Here is a 20,814-nt window from a genome sequence, read left to right on the forward strand (position 1 = left end):
CTCAGCTCTGGAAAAAAAAAAAAAAGAATATAAGGTAACCAAATCATCCTGGGATGGCTAATTCTTTAATGTCATCTGTGCACATTCTGAATTTACCTTTTTTACTTTCTCAAGTCTAAATTTTTTAAAAAACAATGGCTAGTCTGACATAATCATGGAGAGCATATTATGCAGATTCACATAAGAGCTATTCCTCTGGCTAATACTTATTATAGACTAGCTTGTGTTCATCACCCCCCCTCCCTCTCTCAAAGGCACTTTCTACTTTTAAAGAAATAGATACTGGGCTGGGGTTGTCTTGCATGCATGAACCTCAGGATTTGATCCTCAGCATTGCATAAAAAGACCTTGTTATGTGCTCCTGTGTTCCCACAAGTGGCTAGTGGAGGCAGGAAGTTCAGAAGGTCAAGGTTATCCTCAACTGTATAATCAGTATAAGACCAGCCTGGGATATATGAGATCTGATTCTAAGAATCTCTTTTGAATCGAACTACATTTAAAAGTAAGTTGTGTAGTTCACTGTGTTATTATTGCTGCTTTTGCTTATATTTTAAACTTTAAATTTGTATGAATTCTGAATCATGAATCTTTCTGGGATCTTTGAGCAAGGCTCCACCTTTGAGTCTAACAGTGTTTCTTTCTGGGCCTCAGTACTTCATTTGTAATACGAGTATCTACATCATATAGTACCCAAGAGGAGATTGAGAAGTAGTTTTTGAATTATATAAGTGAAGGTCTCATTCAGAATTAATGAGGGTGGCCAGAATGTTTAAGTGAAGTTAGAGTCAGACAGAACTGTTGAGTCTACATCCCCCAACTTGTAGAAAATCGAGGCAGAGGAAACCAGAGAGCCATCCATGCTTCCCTGGGACAGGGAGTGTGTAGAACTGAGAGCCCAGCCCAGGCTTTCTGCTGCCCAGGGCCTTGCATGGGCCTGTTTGCCTTCCTTCTCATGAAGTCTTTGAGAAGCTCTGGCTCCTTAGTCACCCGATTGAGTCTATCTTTCTCAAAGGCTTAGAACAAGTACATGTGACAGCAGAAGGAGAAAGGAATCTTAAGACTTCAGTAGTTTAAGTTACCAGTAATTAAAATTGCAGTCAGAGTAGTTACTGGACCTCCCCCTTTCCATCCACACAAAGAAATTCTTGTTATAGTATTTGGGGATTAAAATTTACTTAATATAGTGAGGAATAAAGTCTTACGTGATTACACCAAATGCACTTGGAATTTAGTTGAAACTTTACTTGAAAAATCATCACTCCAGTATAGTTTTAGTAAAATCTTGATTTATTGTTATGGAAAATTCTAACTAATTGTGTTTGATTTTTTTTTCTAATTAATTCTTTGGGTTCCCAGATATATTTACCATAGATAATTTATTTTTCCTTCAAATTCTTCAAGTTGATACTACTTATGGAAAGGTTTCTTATTAATCGAGCTTTTGAAAATATTGTACAATGAAGGCCTCTTAGCTAGCTAGAACCTTCTCCATTTTCTCTATATGAACTTTTTTTCTGATTTCACATAAGAATTTATTTTTCCTTTTTTACCTTCTCCTGGGAAACACTGCTCATGAAATCATAAGATTTCAAAGACCATATTAAAAGACTTATGGAGGCAACTTTAAAATCATACTTTGTAGAAAATATGGTATTTTAAAATAAGTTTTGAAAATTACCTTTAGTCCTATTGCTTATACATTCCTTTAATGTGATAAATAACATCAAATGCTATTTGTGAATAGTTTGAGTGAACAGTTTCTGTTTCAATATTAATTTCTATGAGTATTCAGTAAGTGCTTAACATTTTATTGATGCGAGTATTAACTTTATGTTGTGTATGCTTCTGTAGTTTTTTTCTGTGAAAATCAGAGCATTTTCTTTAAAAGACATTCATTACAGGTGTCAGTACAAAGGATAACTCATGCTACTGAAGAGGAGAGCCAGTTCTTTTGTAATAAGTGTTCCATTTTTTGGTGTTATGGATGTTATTAGGTACTGTACAGTCTAACATGTTTTCTCTAACTATATATTATTATTTATTTTATATCTCTCTTGTTGTTCATAGAAAACCTCTCAGGGTAAATATGTGCTAACTTTGCATTTGAGGATGGTAAAAATCCCTTAAGAGATTGGATGGAGATGACATTCTAGTAAACATTGAAATTGAAATTTAGAATAGTTCTGATGCATGAATTGGTAGTCTTTGTTATGAAATTCCACTCTCCCTTTGAGAAACTGATGTTGAGGTGACAGGGAAACAGTTGTAAATATAATAGTTGTGTGCAAATGCTGAATGAGTAGAATTGGGATAGACAGTATCTGTTAGGGAAGTCAGGATGCCTTAAAGATAGAACCAGTACCTTTTCTCTTAAAATGGGCTAATGTTATGTATCCCTGCCTGGCCTGGAACTTGTGTAGACCAGGCTACCCTTGAACTTTTGATCATCTTTTGATTGCTGATATGGGAAGAACTCTACTTTTAATTGCTAAGGGCATAAATCATATTTCCTAGTGACAAAGATCTTGCAGTAGATGAAAGCTAAGTGTTTGGATTATGCTAAGAGAAGTGGGGCTTTTGGTATAGCACCTACACAGCAGTACTTAACATTACCTCCAAGTGGTCAGCACTGGTCTGTGCATGGCTTCCTTCATTTGACGTCATTTGAAACCATTTCATAGATATTTCTGATTGAATTCTGCAGGTAAGAATAAGGCAGTAATTGACAGCCTGTTTGACAACATGTCTTCTCTGGCAAGTTCTACCTATTAATATCACCTTGCATCTTGCCCTGTCCTTATATCCTGCTGGAAGAGAGGTTTGGCACTGTTCCAGTATGTAGAGTTGTCTTGAATTATCTGTTAAGTATGATCTGTTTTAAGAGGTCCAGAAGTAAAAGTATATGACAGTATGAATTTAGTAGGCTACAGTAGATTATCATTTAAAATTTACTTTTTATGTGTGATGTTTTTATTTGCTAGTTTTTTAAAAATATTTATTTCTTCTATGCATTTGAGAACACTTTGCTGTTTTCAGACTCACCAGAAGAGGACATCAGATTCCATTACAGATGGTTGTGAACCACCATGTGGTTGCTGGGAATTGAACTCAGGACCTCTGGAAGAACAGTCAGTGCTCTCCAGCCCCCTGCCCCCTTTATTTTATTTGCTAGTTTTTTAGTAATAAAGTTTATACAGCTAAAATAAATGCTACTTTATGTACCTAGGTGTATCTTTTTATGACATTGTAAGATGCAGAGGAAAATGGTCGCAATCTTCATGCTTGGTAATGAATGAGGTCTTTCCTTTTAGGTGCAATGCTTCATATAATGGAGGTGGTGTGCCATCCCGGACATAGCGAGAGTCTGTGAAATAGTAAAATTTAAGTTGTAATTTTTATTTCTGTCTCATTGTAGCACTGGCTTAGCTTATATTCTCATTCTTGTGATGCTAGACAACTTGCTCCCTCCCCTAGTCTGTTATCATTAAAAATCCACATCCTGAAACTATGTGAGTGTTCTGTGCAAAATCCAACCCAGTACTATCTACCCATATATCTGTGATTCTCTAATTGCTAATGTGTTTTGTTAAGTGCTTAGGGTTGTGCCATAAACAGGCTCCTTGTCATCGATTCCTAATTCTTCCTGTATGTTTCAGGTAATTTACTGAATTTTACTGAAATTACTGAAATTTAGTGAAATTACTCTTAGAAAGTGGCACAGATCTTGACAACACCTTTATGGTGGTCAAGGCTAAACTCAACGAGGCCTCTGAAGAGCACTGAGCTTAATGAAAGCCATCTCACAAATGTTATGTTTGGAGGAAAAGCCAGGAAGGCAGCGGGTTATTTCTGAGACTGTAATGATACTGCATGCCAAGGAGAACGTCAGACTGGAGACTGTCCCACCTGTTTGATCTGTTTTTTATTAAGAAAGTAAGTATTTAATTAAAAATAGTAGATCCAAGTTATTGAGAGAGAGAATTAGATGAAAAAGGAGCTAATTGTTCGCAGTGCCCCAGCTAGGCTTTTTCTCCTCCCAATCTTAGGGTCCAAAAAAAAAAAGTTTTATATCCAGCCCTGTGTTACAGGTCTCTGATCAGTCCTCCTGACTGTATGATGTGAAAGAAACGAATGACAAGTTTCTTTTAAAAAATTCTTTGACTTGTAGATAAAACATTCAATAAAAAGTTCATACTTCAAAGTGTGCAACTTGGCAGGTGACATACACACACACACACACACACACACACACACACACACACACACATATATTTCTCTCTATCAACTGTGAAGAGGAGTTAAAGAACAATCACTGAGGAGAATGCAGATGTTCTCTTGTCCTGGAAGCAACATAAAGATGTGTCGAATGCTAATTGATAGGCAAAGTAGGTCTAGGAATGAGATACCTTACTAGATTTAGTAATGTGGAGGTTACTTGTGATTTAGAAGAAGCTGATTTGGAGTTTAAAAGAGAAATGGAAAGGAATTTGAGATTGTTAGAAGTGTTTTTAGAATATTATCTTTTTTTTTTTTCCAGGGGAAAAAGAAACAACAGCAGGGAACTAGGGATGAATATGTTGATGCCATTAAATGGAAGGAAAACTAGACTGTTGATAAGCAAGCTCATCAAAGGGCAGCTGTTACCTATGGGTTTCTGAAGTGATGAGGCACTAAGTGTGATTTGCTTTAGTTCACAAATGTGTAGTTTGACTTGTATAAGACATTGGATGCCTAGCCAGTGACAATAGCCAGATGAAGATGTAGATCCAGGGAGGTGCTTCTGTGGCCATGGGAGTTTATGGAAAGTCTTTTCACATAGCTTCACTTAATTAATTCTCTTGCTTTCAGTTAAACATAGAAAGCAGAGTCCTTGCTGTGAGTAAGGACCGGGAGGTGGTTTGAGATTGAGGTGAGGATTCAGGTGTGAAAGAGTGGGAGCTTGGGTATACCTGGGAGTTGTCTGTTTGTCCTGGCAGCATTAAGGGTGCTGATGATTATGGATGAGTTTAAGATGTGATCAGCCACATTCATATGCAAGGTCTAAGTGCATTGCACGTAGCTGGTATACGCTTTACTAACTGAGCATGAAGAAACAAGAACAGGAAGAAGGCTGAGGCAGTTTATAGGTGAGTGAGTGGCTGGCCATGAGTCAGTCTGTTGAAAGGAGAGGGAAGACATCAGAAGGAACATCTGTGTAGGACAGGGGTGACTCTGAAAGGGGCAGTGTAGGTAGGAGGAGGGAGAGCTTCCAGGTCTCCTGATACTGGATAATGTTTCTGAGAAGAGGAGTGATTTAAGTTTTATGCTAGCAGTTGTAAAAGGCGATTGCTGTGACCTCAAATGTTTCATTGTTATTTATTTATTTATTTATTTATTTATTTATTTATTTATTGTGACTTAATTATACTTTGTTGATTGTTGCATAGAAAAAAGAAAAAATTAAAATTAAGCCAATCAAATGTAAATGAAAATCAACTAAATATGTTGGGTATGGTGGTACACAAAGAGACAAGAGGATCTCTGTGAGTTCAAGGCCAGTTTGGCCTTCGAGGCAAGTTCCAGGGCTGCATAGTGAGATTGTCTTTAAAAAAAAAGAAAAGACAAAACTCTTTTCCTCCTTCCTTCCCTCCTCCTCCCCTCTTCATTGGCTCAATAGACAAACACAGAATTTCATCCTTACTGTGATCCAGGTGGTTTTCCAGGTGATGGAAATTTCACACTAACAAGACATCTGAGTAATTTGCACTTGGCAAATTACTCTCCTCCCCTTCCCTTGTACTCCTTTCTCCCCTCTCCAACCTCCCTTTGAGTCCAGGTCTCATGTGGTCCATTCTGTCCTCAGACTCATTTTGCAGCTGAGGTTGCCCTTTAACTCTAAATCCTCCTTCCTCTGTATCCTAAGTTCTGGGGTTATAGGCTGCCCTACTGCAGTTGACTCAGATTGTTTCACTTTGTAACTGTTAGTGCTGTCATCCACAAAGCCTGGAGGGCAGGGTGAGAATGGATAATTATGAAGAAGCCATGAAATGGAGAGAAACACTTTCAGTGAGAAAAAAATATTATCTTAGGGTTATTTGAGTTTACATTATTTACATTATTGCTAATGGACCTATGTGTCGTATGTGAGGGATCATTAGTAATTAATTATGAATGGCCTTCATTTTTGCCTACTTATTTTGAAGCAAAAGTCAGTGTTTGAATTGTATACTGTTTAATGTCATGTGGAAAAGATACCAAATGTTGTTATAGCAAATAAGTTATTTCTCAGAGTTCCTTGCCATCTGAAGCATACTAATTCCAGTGTTTTTGCATAGATGCTTTACAGTGCTTTACAGTGCTGCCACGTTCCTCCGGCTTCTCTTGTGTGGCGAATGTCTTATATATGCTAGTAGACATGCTAGGGAGGGAATGTTTAAAATGGAAGTAATATTAAAAGTGTTTGCTGTGATGTTTTTAATTATCAGTAATGATTTCAGTAAACTTTGTAGCTACAAATGTTGGAACTGAATGTATAAATATTTAATATGCTATGGCTTTATGAAACTTTCCCTCTCAGAACAATACTGTTTCTTGTGTGCTGGCTGATTGTTTAGATTGTTTATGCAGTTAACATAGATCCACAGTTGCTGCTGACACAAGCTCTATGACCATATTCTCCTGCTGTACACACGTCTGGTCCTCCCTCTTTACTTATGATTATAGGATAACAGAAGTAAGAGAGGGAATTCCTGTTTTTTTTTCTCTCTCTTTTTTTTTTCCTGAGACCTTATTGGTGTGGTAATGGACTCTGTCTTCCAATTGGAAAACTGTATTTGTTTCTATTACCAAACATTAAGAATTTCCTAAAATAATTGATTGAAACAACTGAACGATGAACCAACCAACCAGTACATAGCAAAACTATGTTCTCAGAGTTAAGTGTTCTCCAAAGTCAAGTAGCTAGCTAGCAATATGAGCATCTTCCTTTTCCAAACACTCCCCATGGGAAGAAGCGTGATGCTGACACTGGTTGATAAGAACATCTGCATTAGTAAGATAGAACTCTCCTTTATGTTCTTCTGTGTACTTCTAGTCCGTGGTATTTTGAATGAAACTGCTTCCTGATTTGAAACTTCCTTTCAGAGAATATTTCTTTGGGAAATGGGAATATAGTTTAGTGGTAGGCCACATACCCAGAATACAAAGGCCCTAAGTTTGAGTGCCAATATTACACAAAACAGATAAACAAATGAATTCAAATAAATCTTTTTCTGCATAATATTCTTTGTTGGTAATACTAAGATTTGGAAACCTGATTCTCTAAACAGCTTGGGAGATGGAGGGAAAGGCTGTAGGTTTGGACAGACTTGGGTTGAATTACAACTGAGCAGCTAACCAGCTGTTTGCCTTGAAGAATGCTGTGAGAACCTTGGTTTATTCCCTGTGATGCTGAAACTGGTTGATCAGAACATCTGAATTAGTCAAGTAGAACTCATTTATGTTACAGCCACATAGTAAGTACCCTTATTAATTTTGTTCCTATTGTGTCTCCTTGTAGTAGAGGTCTATTTGTTTGGGTTGTGGAAAATCAAAAGCTATTTTGAGTTTTATCTACTTAGTTTTGTTTTGATGATTTTTCTTAACAGTAGTATAACAGAAGAATTGGATTATTGGAAATTGAATATGTTTCTACCATGGCATTGAGTAGCTAATCATGGTGAGCATTTTACCATTCTTGATAATAATTAGTATCTACAAAGTTTAAAATTAATACATTAGTTTGTGTATGTGTATATATATAATTATATGCATATAATAATTATATATATATATAATTTAGTTCTTATTAGAGCTTTGTCAAATTTGGTATTATTTCTATTCTGTGGATGACAAAATTGAGGAAAGGAGGCTAAATAATTTTCCTACAGTTAAGTGACAATATGAGGATGAATTGAGTATTTCTTTTTCTCCTTAGAGCATCCAACTTTCATCTGCTTTACTGACACTAATTTAATTTTATATGGTTTTAAATCCTTGCATTGACAAAGAAATGAGACAATGAACTGTTCTTGGATTATAAGTGCACAGTAGCAAGGTTCTCTTTATTCCTTAGTGTAGACTTAGGTCGGGTAGTATTACTGCTCACTGCTTGCTGTAGCACATTTTCATAGTGTCCCTTTCAGTTACTGCTGTGTGTGTGTGTGTGCTGTAGGATCTCAGGGAGCACTCACCTCAGACAGGTTAAGATGAGCAGGTGCTGCATGGGGTCCAGCTTCTTAGCGATCTTCCTCATGTTGCATTCAGTCAGTGAAAGTTTCTTGTTTTGGGAGAGAAGTTAGAAATTGCTTCTGTGTGTTCAAAATATTTTTGTTCAATTTTTATAACATCCTGGGAAACCATGAGTCAATAAGTGTGCATATGCACCTGTTTGCTTTTTTTTCTTTCTTTGCACCTAGTCAACAATATTTTCCCATTTAACAGATGCTTGAGTGCTGTAAACAAAAGCATTATTACATTTCAGGAGCACAAAAGAAAATGAAAAAGAGGTAACTGCATGAAGAACTAAAGATGGCTCTATGAAGAACTCCTTATTTACATACACCGAAGGAACATGCTGGTTGACCAAGAATTAAGTTATATCGAGGATTGTGCTGGGAAATGAGTCACATTAAGTCAGTGTTCAGGTAGAAGCAGTAATTCTAGCACTTACTGAAAAGATTAGCAGAGACCTAAGAAGTAGCTTTGGGTAGATGTAAGTGGGAAATAGCTTTGTATTGGTAGTGGGGTATAGGGAGTAGATGGGTGTAAAGTAATCAGATAAGACTTTTAATTTTAAAAGTCTCATAGAGAGTAGGAAGGGAATGAGTTTGTTTCTCATAATTTAATCAAAACCATAAAATGTTGAAAAAATAACTTACCGTGAGGAGCAACTACTTTGTTACTGCTAGGGTCAGGGTAAATTAACAGGCACCTTTTATAACATACAGTGATCATAGATTCAGAGCTCCAGCAGGCAATTAGAAGGGGCTGTTAGCAAAGGGATTTTATTTTTCCTTCAGAATAGCACATCACTGTAATGAGATAGAGCTGCAGGTAGCTTTTAGGCCCGTTATTTGTATGTTCTGTCTTCTTGATCATCGGACAGTCTGAGGTGTTGTGGACTGTGGGGTTCTTCATTTGCGTTTTCATGCACTGTAATATAGTACTGTATGTACATGTTTGATGATGGGGCTCTCATTCTCCTTTGTTTTCTGCTGTTTAATGTGCCCTAGTAAATGCCCATTATTCACCAGACAATAGAGTATGTAATATGCTGAAATGAATACATAGAACTTTAAAACATTTTTTTTTGAGATTTATTAATCCTACTACATACAGGATGGGTGTCTCATGCTAGATGTAGGGAGAATAAGACAACACTAGACAAATGAGATTGATGTTGATCTCGAGAGGATATTACCTCATTCATTCTGTGTGAGTTTGAATCTGGTGTTTGGTATATTAGAAAGTGATACTAGAGAATTGACCCTGATGATATTAATGTTTACTCTAAAAGTATTTAAACTGAAATATTTGACTTGATAAAGGTTTGGACTGTTTATGGCAGTAATAAATCCAAGATATTTTCTATTCTTTAAAGGGTAATAATTAAGCAAATCCTAATCATGAGATTTTTAAGTAGTTGCCAAGATGATAAGCTAAGCTCTTGGCAGGGTGTGATGCTGTGCATGGTTAGTGGCCCATGCCCATTGGCTGCTGGTTAAGAGTTACCTGGCTCTATTTCTTACTCATTTCTGCATGAAGTTTAAGAGAGAAACTAAAGATTGTATTTACTGTTTAAGCCACCCCCATCTCTTAGTGGGTTTCTGAGCTGTAGTCTCTATGTGTATCAATAGATTATGGTGACAAAATACAGCACATGGCATATATGTTCTTCAGGGGCGGCTTAATAACATTATATTTGATACATTTCAGAAGCTTTGGTCTGGATTAGCCAAATGGAGGAGGAAAATATCTTTGTTTTTTAGATGACTTTTAGGCCTGAAGTGTTAGCCTTGCCTGTGTACTCTCCCTGATAAGCTTCCCTTGCCTTTTCAGTGTGATTTGTTAATTTTACTTTTATTATGATGCCTGCAATTTATATACTTTGTTTCTGGTTTTCTTGTGTTGCTGAGGACAGAACCTAGGGCTTTGTGCTAGGTGCCAGGAAGCATGTGCTAGTGAGTCACATGTAGTTTATATTCTGTAATTTACTGCCTAGACTGTTGTGATAGACATTCTTGGGTGACAACTATGTATCTTCAGAGTAAGAGAAAACCAACATATCTTATCAAGGAGATTCAGATAAGCATATGAAAACACATTTCACATTATGCTAGTGGGAAAAGCCAATGAGAACAGTAAGATATGTCATACCCCTCAGTTTGGAAGACCATGGGCACTGACAGAATGAACTGTTGATGAAGTGTAGAACACCAGGGACTCACACTGCTGGTAGAGTGGACAGTGGTGTAAGTAACATTAGAAGGCAGTTTGGTCATTTCTTATAAAACTTAACAGTTTTCCATGAAGTCCAGTGATTCCACCTGTTGGTATTTATTCAGAAGAGTTGGAAAATTATACAAAAACCTACACACAGCTTTGTTCTCGATAGCAAAGCTTAGCATCCAAGTTGTCTACTAGCAAAGAATGGACAGATAAACTAGTTGGTCATCCATAAAATGAGATATTATTTAGTATAAAAGGAAATGAACCAGTATGAAGAAACATGACTCTGTGTTCCTGTGTGTATGTGTACAGGTATGTACGTGAGTTAATGTGAGTGCTGTGGAGGCCTGAGGTGGTCATCAGTGTCTTTCAGTCATTCTTACATTTTGAGACAAGGTCCGTCGTGAACCGGGAGCTTTCAGGTGCCACTGTATTTATTGTCTTTGTCCAGCAAGCTCCAGGGTCTTCCTGTGTCTGTCTGTGTAGCCTTCTGCTGGGCCTACATTTTTATTTTTAAAACAGGGTACTTAGTTCTTACTTATGTAGCATACACATTATTGACGGAGCCATCTCCCTGGTTTTCTAGTCAGACAGAGCTAAACTTTAAAGGTTTTATAATAAGGATCTAAACTATGATAGAAGACAAAACTAAAACGATTAGTATTTGCCAGGAGTTGGGAATGAGGGATGAACAGGTAGAACACGGTACTTGGGAGGCAGTCCTACTACCTTCTATGATATTTTAAGTGTGGCTGCATGTTTCAATGACTTAACCAAACCCATAAAGTGTATAACAATAAGTGAAGTTTATAAAGTTATAACAATAAAAGTGAGCTTTATAAAGTATGGCCTTTGGGTGGTTACATGTTGTCACAGTGTTTATATTCATCAGTGACATGTGAACAATTAGAAAATAAAATTGTCTGGAGTGAGGATACATCAGATAATTCTGAGTTCTCAAGAAGTTTCTCCTGTGATGTCACTTCCACCCCAACCTTAAGCTACCCTATTGTGCAGATGGAACTCAGTGTGGGCAGGTACCCCACCTGGGCTAATAGTCCCTTCAGAACTCTAGGCCTGGTGTTCTTGACCTTCACTGACTGATAGCCCAGGCTATCTCTGCCACTTCCTGTTGCAGCCCCACCCACACTTGTTAGTTTTTTCTTCCTCTAAACTGGGCAGTAAGACTAGCTTATTGGAGAGCCATGCTTTGTTGCATGAGCCTGCAGTGTTGTTGCCCTGTGCAGTGTTGTTGCCTAATGTCCTTGCCCTGCCTCCCATCCATAGTCCACAAGAGGCTGTGGGGAGAGTTTGAGAAATGGGGAGCAGAAAAGACCAGAGCACTGCTGGTTGAGACCCTACTAGTGGGTTTTATTATTTGTGGGTCCCAGAGTGCATCTTATTTCCTGCTGGAGCTTATTTTTGTTGTCCCTTTTACTTAGTAGTATTTCCTTCAGCAGGTCACAGGAGAGACAACTGTGGACATGTAAAATCAGGCACATTATTTGTTAGGCATATAGTAATACTATAGGTCAGAACAGGCTTTGTCCTTACCTCACAGAGTTTCTTTATATCTTACTTTTTTTACTAAAGGAGCCCTGTTATGTTAAGCATTTTAAAGTTGCACTTTGTTATTTTTGCATGGTATATTGCTTATTTTGTTCAGAAAGTAAACAATAATATCTGAGACTGAATAGACTTCATGTTAAGCCTTAGAGGAACATGAAACAATTAGGCAGAAGTACAGAACCATGAAATTTGTACTGCCTGTTTAGATTTAACCTCAGCCAGAAAGGGGTAAGAAGTTGTCAATTGAAACACTTAGATTTCTAATCCCCTGAGTAATTTCTCAAAAGACTTCTCCAAACATTTATATTTAAAAGCCAATTAATAAGTAATTCAGTAAACAAATAATTTTGAACAGTTCTGTGAGTCAGATCCTGTTCTATGCAGTGTGGAGAGGACTGATCAAAACAAAGCCTGTGACTCCAGGACTGCATCTCAGTGTGGGAGTTAGTGAGGAGATAAAGGCATAGTGCTACACTGTGACGGGGCTATGGAGACAGGGGAGGCTGTGTGCCCTGGGGAATAGTAGCTCAGCCATGCTATATCGGGGGAAAGCCTGTTGCTGGCAGAGGAAACTGCCAGTGAAGAACTTATATATTTATTTTTTCCTTTATTCAGAATAGTCTGTAGATCTTTCTATAAGCTAGTCTTTACTTTTTTCCTCTGAACACTAACAGTGCCTGTTTAGTAGTCAAGATGAAATATATCACTATAATTTCTTATGTATACTTCATAATTTGGTTGGCATTTCATATTTCCATTATGATTGTGTTGTGTCTTCATGGAGAACTTTGAAGAACAATGCAGATGTTACCTTTACCTTGAAGACTTTCTGTGGGCATAAGCATGGTTTTCTTCTTAGTTGTATACTAATTACAAATGTCTGCCATTGTATGGTTATCAAGCTAACTTTTTTTTTTTTACATATTGTGTATGTGGCTTTTGACCCAGAATCAAACAGTTATGCATTTGCTAGATAAATGATTTGTAGTTAGTATTTAGCCTTGAATATTTATATACTTTTAAACCACTTAACCACTAAGGCATTTAAACTGTTAAACTTGACATCCATTGAGGTAGATAGTGAGAATATTCAAATTTAAGGTAAAGTTATGATACAAAATATTTATCACAGTGGTGTGGCTGTTTCCCAATGCTTGACCAAATACATGACAGAAGCAACTTAAGGGTTTATTTTGGCTTATTTTTTCAGAGATCATTAGTCTACTACAATAGAGCAGGCATAGTGGATTGCTTTGTGTATAGTGGCAGAGACTTAGGCAGTAGATCAAACTTAGCAGTGGTCCAGGAAGTAGCAAGCAGGACTAGAGTAAGGTGTGGATAACCTTGGTGGTTCTTCCTAGTGACACATTTCTACCAGCCAGGCCCTGCCTTGTGAAGGCTCTGTGGCCTCTCCACAGCTTGCCACATGTTTGGGAATAAGAGTCTGAATTTAAACTTGTGGGGACAAAGTTCACACTTAAAAAGTGGTGTGTTCAAGAGAAACGTGAACTGAAGTGAGATACACTGTCCAGAAGATAAGTAAGGTAGAAAATATAGGTGAATGTTGGAGATTGGGAGTGTCACTTTGGAACCCTCCTTTCCCACTGGACATGCATGCTTTTCAGATCCACCAGTTGCTCTCTCAGGCAGGGAGTAGCAGCACTAGCAACACTCCTTTTCTGACTAAGAGTACCGCCACATTCCTGTATTCATTGTACTGACACTTGGGTTTGGTGGCTTGAAGGTCTGGTTAAAATCTCAAATGTTATGTTGAGGTAGGTATGATCTTATTAAACAAGTTACTCATGATTCATTTCCTCTGAAAGGTACAATCAGGGTTAGAGATAATAGGTTACATTTATAGAATGGCTTTGGTTTTTAATAGTAGATAATTCTACTAGAGGAAATAATTTTAATTCACTTAAGATGAAATAAACAACTATTTTTACTTCAAAACACCCTAATGCTTCAGATGGGGCATTTGACATTGAATACAGGAACACAGGTGGAACTTAATGCTGTTGTTGGCTAAGCAGAGTAGTTCTTACTTTGTTGAGGCTGATCCCATTTTCTTCAATGCCAGATGCTATCAGTGCAGAGAAAGGACAGAATGCTGAGTATATGCAAGCAAAGGGATCCATCTTGCTGCACTGTGTTTAACACAGACTGAAGGCTCCATGGAAAGGACACTTCCTAATTGTATTGTGTGTCCAGCACCAGGCACAGCCTGACTAGTATGAAATACTGACAGAGAAGAAGGATTTCAGCTGTCATGTTTGAAACTATTACACTGTATTCATTACAGCCATGGATCTTATAGAGTAGACTGAATTTTAAGATAAGTCAGCTAATCAGATTTAAAGTGATCATTCTTGCTGAATTAACCTAGAAAACAACTAAGAAAGAAATAAAACGAGGCATTAGAGTTGGAAATAGAATTAAGAACTCATGACTGTTGCATTTGTGTGTCTTAAGTCATACTTTAAGGAAATAGTATTCTTTAGGAAAAAAAATGGTAAACTGATGAGAAAAGATACTATACTTGATCTTAGCCAAAAGGCCCAAAAAGGATTGAGACCCATGCCTCTGTGTGTGTGTGTGTGTGTGTGTGTGTGAGAGAGAGAGAGAGAGAGAGAGAGAGAGAGAGAGCGAGCCCACCCCTGACATTTTTTCATGATATTCTGTTATATTTGCAGACAGGAACCTGGCATATCTGTCATCTGAGAGGCTTCACCAAGCAGCTGATGGAAACAGATGTAGAAAGCCATATCTAAACATTAGGCAGAGCTTGGGGAATCTTGTGGAAGAGGGGAGGAAGGATTAAAGGAGCCAGAGAGGTCAAGGATACCATAAGAAAACTACAGAATCAGCTGGGCAGTGGTGGCGCACACCTTTAATCCCAGCATTTGGGAGGCAGAGGCAGGGGGATTTCTGAGTTTAAGGCCAGCCTGGTCTACAGAGTGAGTTCCAGGACAGCCAGGGCTATACAGAGAAACCCTGTCTCGAAAAACAAAAACAAAACAAAACAAAGCAAAACAAAACACTACAGAATCAACTAATATGGGCTTACAGGGGCTCACAGAGACTGAACCACCAACCAGGGAACATGCATGGGATAGACCTAGGCCCTCGGCATAGATGTAACAAATGTGCAGTTCATGTGGGTTCCCTAACAGCAGGAACAGGTGCTCTCTGACTTTGCTGCCTGCCATTAAATCCTTTTCCCCTAACTGGGCTGCCTTGTCTAGTCCTACTGCAACTTGATATTCCAAGTCTGATCGATATCCATGGGAGGCCCCTGCTTCTCTGAAGAGAAAGGCAGGGGGAGTGGGAGAAAGGGAGGTGAGAGGTGGGACTCAGAGGAGAGGAGGGAGGGGAAGCTTTAGTGAGGATGTAAAGTAAATAAATTAATAGGAAAAATAATACTATGTGTTGGGGAGTACATATGAGTTAGGAAGGGCACATATGTTGTTGTACATTGTCAAGGTCAGGGGACAACTTTGTGGAATTGGTTCTGTTCCACATTTTGGGGATCAAAGTCAGGTTGGGGATAGACTTCAGGATGCCAGAGGACTGAAATCAGGGCACCAGGCTTGCACAGCGAGTGTTCTTTCTCACTCAGCTATCTCATCTACTCTAAATTTAGGAAACAGTATTCTGTGTGGAAATGTAGATCACTTTTGTCATATTATTTTTTACTCCATCTTCTACAAAACCTCATATACTAGAACTGTCTTCATTACGTACCTGCTGTGTTTGAATTCCTGTTCTTTTGTTGTGTCAGTTTCCCATGACTGTGCCTGTCAGCCTTGCCTTCCTTCCATTTATTTTACTGTGTCCTTGGAGTGACCTCTTATGAGTCTGATTGTCTTTCCTTGAAACCTCTTACTGACTTTGCTTAGTCCTTAGATAAGATCCAGGTTCCCTAGAATGGAAAAGGAAAGGTTTAGACAAATGATCTCCTAGACAAAATGGTCTCCCGGGAGTAGTATCCTGCCAGTGCCTCATATCTTTTCCTATGCTCTGTACTCCATATAGAGGAACCCACTTGCATGTATGTCTGTCACATACTCTCTGCTTGTTACTGAATGTTTTCTTTCAGGCATGCTTTTCTCTCCCCTCAAGGCCTTTTGAATTTTCTAAATGCACTTCAAGAAACATAGGCTGATTGTCTTTCCTACTCTGTATTAGACTCTGTCCAAGTTCCCATAACGTACCATTTTAGTGCTCTGTAGGCCATTGTAAACAATAGAGATACATTTTCAAGGCCAGAAAATTCATGATAAGGGAGTTGGCACTTAGGTACAAGCATCCTGTTACATTGTCATGCTGGAAGAAGGAAGGGCAAGAGAGCATGAGATAGGGAGGAATGCAAGGAGGGCAAGTGATGGCAAAAGATCAAAGTTACCCTGGAACTTCTTGTTAGCAGGAACCTGTTCCTGAGGGCGAGCTCTCATAACCCAACACCTCTTGTTAGGATCTTCCCTCAGTGCTGTTACACTGGGGTTATGTTTCTAGTGCAAGGCTCTTTTGGGGATGGGGAGCATATTGAAATCACGACATCATGTAGCTAGTGTTCTTAATAGTTCCTAATGTCGGAACCTGCGTGTCTTCTTTCTCTCTAGATTGCGAACTTTAAAAAGTATATCATACGTTTTAACTTTCTAATGACTGCATTATCCTCTTAATTTCTGATGTCAATCTTTGCCTTTCATGGCATAGAAGCATCAGAATTAATCAGGCCTAAAATATTACTCAACAAAATCCTAGTTAGTGTGAACTTGTGATGAATGGAAGACTGTAGTCTCTGCCCTGTTTTTGTGCTTAGCTGAGCAGACAGAGTGATACATGAAGTACAGTGTAGAGTGATGTTTTTAGGTAGAATGATCTGAGCATATGAAAGGAAGAAGTTCAAATTCATTAACATTTCATAGCCACTTTTCGCTTTCCTTTCCCCAACTACTTGCTATTGCTGGAATGTCTGTAGCCGTCACTAACTCATCTTAGAGTCTTGTTAGAATATATTTGAATGTTTTTCTCTTGTTCACTGTTACATTTCTAGTGCCTAACATAGTAGATTACACAGTAGGTGACATTTATTTAATTGCTGGACTGGACTTTGGAGAAGGAAGTATGTATTACATAGTACTTGTGAAAGATTTTTATGAGAGGGTTAGACCTTGAAGTAGACTTTGACGTATTTTTTTAATGAGTTAACTTTTTTTTAAATGAAGTACATTCAAGTAAATAGTTATCCATCTTAATTTCAATCAGTCAAGGAATTGATTTTGAGATTGGATCTTGCTCTGTAGCACTGGTTGTCCTAGTATTAGCAATGTCACCTAGACTTGTGGCAATCCTGCCTATACCTCTGGAATACTGAGATTATAGGCATGTATGACCATGCCTGGTCCAATGTTATCTGTATTTGCACTTTCTAGGTTATATGTTACTCTCAATTTTATCCTCAGACTTTTTGAAGGCTGCATGGCTCTCACTGTCAATACCTTAGGTCATTTAACTATAAAACCTGTGTGATCAGTGGGAGCATAAGTCCTTTTCTTCTATATCACTTATAACAAACTGTCACCCTATGTTTCAGGTAACTAAACGTCATGTAGATCTTGGCTCTACTTGTTGTTTTGGAATTTGAAAGATTATCTTTTATTTTGAGTCTATATATTAATTACACGTGAATTCTAACTCAAAGCCATTTTAATGTTCTGGTTGTTTCATAGATAGGGATCATACTTGATCATTATTCCCCCAAATTATTAGTTTTTAGCAAATCTTAGTATTTTAAATATTTTACATTTTGTTTGTCAACTCAACTTTTAATAGTTGAGCCATCCCTCTAGTCCTAATTTTTATTTTATTTGATTATTTATTTAATGGAGTCTTACTATGTAGCCCTGGTTATTCTGGAGCTCACTATGTAGCACAGGCTGGCACCTGCCTCTCTCCCTCCTGAGTGCTGGGATTAAAGATGTGTGCCACCACTGCTGGTTTAAACATGTAATTTTTTTTTCCTATTTTTTAAATGTTTATCTTTTGCCTGCATGTTCTGTAGCCATCACTTGTGTGCTTGGTTTCTGCAGAGGTCAGAAGAGGACATTAGATGCTCTGGGACTGGTGCTACAGATGCTTGTGAGCTGCCATGTAGGTGCTAGGAATCAAACCCAGGTTCTCTGCAAGAGCAACACGTACTCTTAACCACTGAGCCACATGTGGCCTGTAATTGCATTGTCCACCTTCTGTAATTTGCTTTTCTCTTCTATTTTCTTTCAGCACTAAATGAATTAAAATGATAAAAATGTTAAATTACATTATAAACTGGAACATGTAGATATTTGGGTTTGAATTATGTTTTAGAAAGTAAAATAACTTGTGAGTCTCAGGCACATTACTAGAATTTTTTTATTTATTTAAATTCCAAATTAAACATTCTTCTATTACTGCTGTAGACTTTAGTAAGCACCTGGCCTATTTGGTTCCGTTTAGAGATGAATGAGATAACTAAGACCACTGACACGTGGTTTGTTCACAATTAACTATGGACAGATCACATCAGGGCCAGATTTTAACTCTTGGTGAGATAACTACATTGTGGCAATGTCACAAATTATATTAAACCTTAAAGTTACTGCATCTAGGAATACCTCTGCTTCTACTGATATTATAGTTAAATACTGTTTTAATGGTTTAGTAAAATAATAGTAGTATGTCTACCAACTACAGTGTACCCACCAGCACGTAGAATGAATGTGAGGAGGAGTGCAGGGCTGTCCTGTTAGGCAGATAGACTTTTACGAGTCATAGCCTCAGTAGAAACCCTTTCATCCACCCGGCCTTAAGGCTTTGAAGATCTTCATATGGTATATGCCCTCCAAATAGTGCTCCATTTTTATTAGTTTATTTTATTTTTATAGTCCTGGGGCTGGAACCCAGTACCTCATGCTTCCCAGGCTTTCTGTAGCCCTAGATCTTTAGTTTTGACAACTTGAATATAATGTTCTCTTCTATTGGAAGGGGTTTAGCCAACAAGTAGATATTAAAGAAAACATGGAGAAATAAGACTTGAAAAAAAGTCTCTGAAAAAACTTTTGTTGATCTAAAAATGGATACATTTAAAAAGCCAGATAGACACACTCTTGAATTATTATATAATAGAAAAGTGTTTTACACTTCTCTTCCTTACTTGTTGTGAATGTTCCCACACTTTTCATTTTAACTAAACTGGGTTATACAGAAGTAATCCTGTCCATTCCCTGTTAACCTTTTCTTCTTACTATGAGCACATCTCTTTTTCTTTAGAAATATTGGATACAAAGAGATCTTGAAAGATGAGGAAGTGATAGAAGAATTCAGATGTCTCTGCCTATTGATAATTGCATTACTTTTACTCAGGCTCATTATATCTTTGATGTTTGAATGTATTCTGGTAAGACAGAAGTTCTTGATCTTAGTCTGAAGTCTGATTTCTTTTTCCTTTTTCATTCCATCCAGCTCTAGTCTGTGTTCTAGTGTGGCAAGGTAACAGTTGTCCTCTGCTTTGTTTCAGATCCCTGTATATCGCTGAGTCCACCATGCTTCACTGAAGAAGACAGGTTTAGCCTGGAAGCACTTCAGACAATACATAAACAGATGGACGACGACAAGGATGGTGGGATCGAAGTGGACGAGAGTGATGAGGTGGGTGGAGCTCTCTTCCCGCCTGCCCCTCCTTCAGTCTCTGTTCCCGGGATTCTTCTGGGACTCAGTTTGGTTTTCAGGTCTCCTTAGTGCCTTTAGCTTTCTTCTTTAAGCTATGATTTTGCTTACTGAATTTACATGGCTTTTCTGACTTCCTTTGCTTGCTTTTCTCACCAACCCTTTTCCTCCTTCCCCTTTTCTTTCCATTGTAATTGTGACTTCATAGATTGGTAGTTGCAGATTTTTTTTTTTTTTTTTTGAGATGAAGGTGCGAAGTATAATAACCCAGGCTAGCCTTAAACTCTCCTAGGTTCAAAATCCTTAGCCATAGCTGGGTCTCTAGACATGTGCATCACCCCCTTGCTTCCTGGTTACATAAACTCCTCATAGTCATGGATTTCACAAGCACATATCCTGCTCAGTGTCACTACCCAGTGCTGCTATACACACCACTCCAAAATGCTGTGTTAATGACAAGTAGTTGATTCCGAGCTCTGTGGGTTAACTGGGTCAGCTGGGCCATGTTTTTGTTACTGTAGGTATGGGCTTTGGTCACCAGTGGCAGTTGGCATATATTTCTGAGCTGCTGTGATGTTTTCCTACACTTTATGATTTCTCTTTCTATATGCCTGTCATCTAGGAGTCTGGGTAGGAGTTTATTACTGCCTGACAGCTGGCTTCTAAGTGGTAGCATTTCAGGAAGTTCTTGTGTGTGAGTGCTTATCATGTCTCTAGTTGCCAGGGCTTACAAAGTATCAGATTGGCAAAGGCAAATCATGTGGATTAGCACAGTCTATGTGGGAAAAGATTATTGCTACCTCATAGTGATGATCTCTAAAGATTTATTTATTTCATAGGTTTTTGAGACAGAGTTTTTCTGTGTAATAGCCCTGGCTGTTTTTATGGCCCTGGACCCATTTTGTAGACCAGGCTGGTCTCAAACTCACAGAGATCCTTCCACCTTCCTCTGCCTTCCAAGTTCTGGGATTAAAGATATGTGTCACCATGACCAGCCTTTATTTTTTGAAATCTTAATATAATTACATAGTTCCCACCTCCTTTTTCCTCTCCCTCTAAGCCCTCCCA

At 38.1% G+C, this 20,814-nt stretch overlaps 1 protein-coding gene and 1 pseudogene across 2 annotated transcripts in view; one reads left to right on the forward strand and one right to left on the reverse strand.

The window, feature by feature from the left end:
* Stim2 (stromal interaction molecule 2) overlaps positions 1 to 20,814 on the forward strand; it is a 137,888-nt gene that overhangs the window by 42,705 nt on the left and 74,369 nt on the right. For both annotated transcript variants that reach the window (XM_031342296.1, XM_031342297.1), the window contains exon 2: positions 19,598 to 19,728. In XM_031342296.1, coding sequence (XP_031198156.1) covers positions 19,598 to 19,728 — 131 coding nt within the window. The remainder of the gene's footprint in view (positions 1 to 19,597; positions 19,729 to 20,814) is intronic.
* LOC116071514 lies at positions 14,468 to 14,608 on the reverse strand (annotated as a pseudogene).

Source organism: Mastomys coucha, unplaced genomic scaffold, assembly GCF_008632895.1.
Source record: "Mastomys coucha isolate ucsf_1 unplaced genomic scaffold, UCSF_Mcou_1 pScaffold22, whole genome shotgun sequence".
Taxonomy (NCBI): domain Eukaryota; kingdom Metazoa; phylum Chordata; class Mammalia; order Rodentia; family Muridae; genus Mastomys; species Mastomys coucha.